We start from the raw sequence: 6,000 nt of genomic DNA on the forward strand, positions 1-6,000 counted from the left end.
AACATACAGTACCGAATGTTAAAGTGCAAACTGGGGAGCACTGATGAGAAGCAAGCTTGCTTAAGAACTTACAAAGATTGCCTTGTGGTGACTTTAGGGCCAATGACTCTTCCAAGACCATCCAGGTAAAGACAAACTGAGAGTGTCCTAACACATTGCAAACACAGATCCGAAAGACACATTACAGTCCCCAGGAGACAGCTCAGGAACGGCCCGTGAGTGGACCTCTTACAGAGCCAAGCTCATACTGCAGCAATCCAGCATCGTTATCTTGGTATTGATCCCTGATACTGAAAACTTTCATATTAGAACAAGATGATCAGAATTCACTTCAGTGTAGGCTAAGGAATATAAGTGCTCGACTGGAAACAATAAAATTAATTACCTCTGCCCACAGCTCTAGATAAACACTCTTTGAAAACATTTCTCATAGAATTCTTAAAAAATGGGGTTGAAGCAATGTCCTGACTCTCCCGGACAACTTCTGACTTGACTCAAGATGAACACGAACACACACACACACACACACACACACACACACACACACACAAAACATAACTAAATAAGAGCAAGCTGTGTAGTTGAGGAATGGGCCTTGCTTGGGGTCTCTATGGCGCACAGTCAGCAAGGCTGGAACAAATCTCTCTAAAGTACAGCATGGACAATGGGTTCTGAGGCTTACTTTGACTGGGCAAGAACGCCAATCACCTCTGCGTACAAATCCGCAATGACATGAACGTTCCCAGTGTTGGTTCCTGAATATCTAAAACAAGAACAGAACAGACACAGTGTTTTATTAAATGTTTTCTCTTGAGACACTTAAAATTCCTTATCAGCAAGCCAGGTGTGGTGGCTCCCACTTGAATTCCCAGAAACTGGGAAGCAGAGGCAGGAGGATGACGAGCAGTGTGAGGCTAACATGAGCAACATAGCGAGTTCTGGACTAGCCTGGGCTACAGAGTGAAAACCTGCCACAAAAGCAAACTAAAAAACAAAACAAAACCAGAAAGGAGAAGAAGAATCAATCAGTAATTCTTTCCCAGAGTTTAGAGACGTCTTCACTGAAAACTTACTTATAGGACAAAAACCACAGGAATTTTCTTCTATATACATTTTAATTTGCTATGAAATTTAACATTCTGATTCTTACAAATCCAACCCACAGGGCTATAAACTATTTTTTACAAACTTTTTCCTACATTTGGGAAAGACTAAAAATAATTGGGAGATAACTGTTTTGAACTCTTTATAGAATTCAAACTTGAGATCCAGGCATGGTAGCGCATGCCTGTCATTCAGCATTGGGGAAGCGGGGCAAAAGGATCGAGAGTTCAAGGCCAGTGTAGACAACACAGTGACCAGGAGACAGCCAAAACCAGAAGTGATGAGGAGGGATTTGAACAGCCAGAATCTGGAGTGTGGAAGAAGAGCAACAATTGCAGTAGTTAATACTTACCCTTCCTTGTGCTTAAAGTGCTTAAAAGCTAGGTTTAGAACCTCGTGAATTAAGGGGTCGGGCACAGGGTGAACAGGAATCTGGAATTTAAAGAGAAGCATCATCTCAGGAAGGCGTAAGTGACACAGTAGACTTTAGGAACAGTCTCAGCAATTTCAGTGCTATCAAGGAGTTATTCCTAAGGCAATGCACGTATTTTGATAATGAAGATGGAAAATGCACAAGCTACTATTTTATACTCAATGGGAAACACTAAGTCTGAGAACAGCAAGCCGGAAAGGTAACGTAAGTAAGAGAGGCTGTACACCAATACACTGGTGTGGTGCGTGGTGCATGGCAATTTCCACCCGGCGCGTGATCAAGTGAAGGGATCACTGCACATTACCCACAAGAGGCTTCGTGAGGTGCAGGTAAGAGAAGACAGGTGTGAAGCTCTCTCTTCCGTGCTGTCTACAGCCAGGAGTGAGTTTCACTTTCTGGAGGACTTCACCCTGATGGAGGCCTGAAGGCCTTTGAACCAGGAGGACACCAGTCATTATTCCTGGAGACAGGAGGTCAGTACGAGATGGGGGCAGCGTAAAAAGGTCTGACTAAGCCACTGTTAGCTACCAGGTGTCCTCTCCTGTGTTCACCTCCCCATAATTCACTGCCTCTACAAGTCCAAAATACTTTGAAGTGACAAGTTAATACTCTGTCAAAATAGTATACAAACTTCTGGGTCTAACCCTTCTTTCCACGTGTATTTTCTTATAAAGGCCTCCGTATGCAGATACAGTAAATCCCTTGACCTGTCACTCAGTCTCTTGTCGATTTACTGTGTAAGTCTCTAGTTATTGAAACTATAGCAGAACAAGACGCTTTCTCTGTTTTGGAAAAAGATTTGTTTATTTTTATTTACTTATTTATTTTTAGGTTTCGTGTATGTGCAGGGGTCTGTGCATGCGAGTGTAGGTGCCCGTGGAAGTCAGCAGCGTTGGGTCCCCAGAAGCTGGGGTCACAGGCAATTGTGAGCTGCCCAACACGAGTGCTGCGATCAAGCTTGGGTGTGCCCTCTCCAAGAGCGGTAAGAGTCTTAACCACGGGCCACCTCTTCAGCCCGCTTTCCCATTTTCCCACAGTAACAGTTACATGCCTAAGAAAATAGTAAGGGTGACATTTCACTGGCTGATTTTAGGAACCAATTATGAGTGAAAAATAAGTACTAGATGAAAATAAATAGTATTATTTTAAAACGAGGTTCAAAATAAGAAACCACTAATAATTGAAATTCACATAAAACATATTTAAAATTAAGAAACTATTATAAAAATTAGCAGAACAGCAAGGCAGGAGGCTAGCAAAGAATGAACTTGAAATCCATGTAATTAGGTTTCAATCATAGTTGCCAAACTCAGCAGTAGGCTCACATGTAAACATTTAAAATCAACAAACACAGCCAGCCACAAAAGACATATCAGTGATAACTGTATCTCTTAAGCAGAATCATGACTTATTCAATTCCAGCAACCTGAGGTCCAATGTGACGAGAAACAAAACCACAGAGGCATCAGACTTCACTAAAATCTTTGACAATACCTATATACCAGTAAGGTGAACTTGGGTGATGATGTCCACACAAATGCATTTCTGCTTTCTGCATATTCTAGGACTTCTCAGAACTACAAGGCAACAGGCGGCTGTGGCAGAACTATAGACAGCTGGCTGGGAGGTGTCAGAGGGAGGGCTAGAATCACAGGTGAGGAGCCCATGACACTCCCGGAGCCTCTCCTTTGAGGGAATGACAACAGTTTATTTTAGACCCGATTTGAAGTCTCTCGCGGTCACTGCTGCCCTGGCAGAGGCCATTATGCTGGCAGGATGGCACGAAGTGACACTATTTAAACACGAGCTGCTTCTACTTGCTAGACAAACTTGAGTTTCTGCTTCCTCTCTGGGGCACATGCAGTGCACACCAGTATTCTCCAGTCCCGAGAGGATGCGCTTTGGGGCATGGCAGAGGGAGAGTCGCCCTGTCCGCTCATCCTCTGGAAATGCAGATGGAAGGGTAGAGGCTGGAGGCACTGGGTGCCAAGACAAGGGGAAGGAAGGGTAACAGGGCCAAACCTCACGGAAGTAGATGGCATGACTCTATGATGCCCCAGACCAATATTCCTGCACTGGGTCAACAGCATATTGCAGAGCACCCAAGGGAACAGGACATCACTGGAATCGCTGCTCTGTCCTGTAAGTTTCGGTCAGTCGGGCCACTAACCCATTATCTAACCGGAGCAAGCATCTGTCATGAGGTGATGTCAAACTTCAAACATGCAAAGCAAGATGCGCTTGACCGAGCAGTTCGGCTCCCAGAATTCAACCCCCCACTCACAATGCTCACATGCAGGCCAGGCCCAGGTGTCTGTAGCCTCAAAATCATGTGACTCTACCTTCCGAGTGGCTTCATTTGCAAGGAACGGGTACTTCACGTGGTGAACTGTGTTCTGGTTTCCCCACACCGATTGCCTCACAGTGAAGTCTGGTGTGAAATGCAAGGCGTCTTAAACCCATGGCTTCTTCTAAATACTGTGTTGGCTCTGGAGACTCCTGAGTTCTCCCCACCTCAGCCAGGACAGCACTCGGCCGCTCAGCGTGCACTACTGCCTTACGCTAAGACCACCACGCTCAGCATTTTAAACACGCCCGTTGCAGAAGTGTCTCACAGGTTTGTGGACATTGTTCACACCACTTACAACAGGCTTACCAGGTAGGTATTTGACCTCTATACACGAGGGAGATACAATTCTAGGGTTGGCTTTTATCTAAAACATTCTATGTCCCTAGGCCCTAAACTACACACACACAAAATGTACCTAAACAAGGAAACCGAAGAGGACAGAATATCTATCTGGTCTGCTCAGACTTACAGTGAGGGGGTTATAGGTGCTCGCCCCACTCAGTTTTTAGATGAATGTTGGGGATCTGAACTCAGGTCCTCGTGGTTACACAGCAGGCAATTTACCCATTGAGCCATCTACCCAGTCCTCCGTCTTACTTTTTTTTTTTAATATATTTTTTTGATCTTGAGTTAGTTCCCCCCATGGTTAAATATTAGTTAATTTCATTTTTAAATTAACGTGTTTTCATACCAAGTTGTTATGATTAAAACATTAATTTGAAAAGACACTGGCCATTTTCATCTAATGTCATAGCACTGATTTTTACTAATAAATACAAAGTTCTTATTATTAAAAGCAATCTCGCAAATTTCAAAACAAAAGAACTACTTAATAGTCATCACCACATCACTACAACAGCAGAGGGCACTGCCTGGGAATCTCCCATCCAACAAGTACTACGGAATTCAGTCCTCACGATGCAACACAAGTATATTGTGAGCATCCTTTTACACAGAGGACAAAGGGCTAGTAGAAAACAACTTAGCCTGAGTTCCCCAGCAAACAAGACAGACAGTATGTGCCTTGGCCACCTCCCAAATATGATCAGCTGGCACAAAGATTACAGAATCCTTCATGCATGGCATAGAGTTCAAAACATGGGTAGTAGTGACCATATAACTGTTATCCAGGGACAGATAATTTATGCTTATAAGGTCAAAGACTAGGTCATGTGAGCAGTTACTACTCTTCAACACTGAGCCAGGTGTACCGATACTTTAGTACCCCGAGTACCTCTACCAGTAACAACATAACAGAAAAGCACAAGTAAATTCAAGATATAGCAAGTCAATTATTTACTCTGGGATTTACGAAGCTCTATGTCATCATGACACAGGAAATGAGAAACTTCTATTGATTGTTATTTCGTTTTCTATAAATTTAGAGAAACCAATTTAAGACAAAAACAAGTCTGCCTTTTTGTGGAGAATCCCTACAAAGAGTTTCAGAAGCCGTGAGCCTAAGTCCTCAGCGGCTGGCTTATCTCTGGCTGGGTAGGTCTGAACTCTGGTGCGAGGTGATGGTCAAGGATGAGGGAAGGGCATCAGAAACCGAGTCATTATCAGAGGCGACACATTGTTGTCTCACGCTCAAGTCCAGAGAGCTATGAGTCAGCAAGGCCTTGTGCAGTGATCTTGAAAAATGAGCCAACTAGCAAGACTTCTAAAAGGCCTGTGTTCCTTGGTGCCAAGGGTGTCCTGTGTTAGAAGAGCTGTGTGGACTATAGAGGTTGAGACAGGAGGCTTGGGATGCTGAGAAAAAGGAGGGAGAGGGCAGGATGAGGGTGGGAGAAGGTACCCACCCCTTCAGTGCACACCACAGGTTGCTTTGTGGGTTGGAGCTCTAAAGCCAGTGCAGGTACAGGTGATTTTTTTGGTTGGAAAAACAAAACAATGGCAACAAGACAGAAACCAACCCACAAGTCACAAGCAAAGGAGAAAAGCTACCGTGGGGTAGGATCCCAGGAGGAAGTCCAGTACACTGCACGAAGAGAAGAGCGTATGGCCACCGCCCTCCCACTCACCTAAACTCGCGGTTGAGCCAAAGGTGCAGTGCAGAGAGGAATGGAGCACACACATTGCAGCCCCACAGACCTCAGCACAGAAGTGATGC

General features: G+C 44.4%; 1 protein-coding gene across 9 annotated transcripts in view; it reads right to left on the reverse strand.

Moving 5' to 3' along the window:
* The window catches only part of Fryl (FRY like transcription coactivator), a 219,096-nt gene that overhangs the window by 92,426 nt on the left and 120,670 nt on the right, over positions 1–6,000 (reverse strand). For all 9 annotated transcript variants that reach the window (XM_026785301.1, XM_026785300.1, XM_026785299.1 and 6 more), the window contains 2 exons: positions 1,457–1,536; positions 683–763 (listed from right to left, as the gene is read on the reverse strand). In XM_026785301.1, coding sequence (XP_026641102.1) covers positions 683–763; positions 1,457–1,536 — 161 coding nt within the window. The remainder of the gene's footprint in view (positions 1–682; positions 764–1,456; positions 1,537–6,000) is intronic.

Source organism: Microtus ochrogaster, linkage group LG1, assembly GCF_000317375.1.
Source record: "Microtus ochrogaster isolate Prairie Vole_2 linkage group LG1, MicOch1.0, whole genome shotgun sequence".
Classification (NCBI taxonomy): Eukaryota; Metazoa; Chordata; class Mammalia; order Rodentia; family Cricetidae; genus Microtus; species Microtus ochrogaster.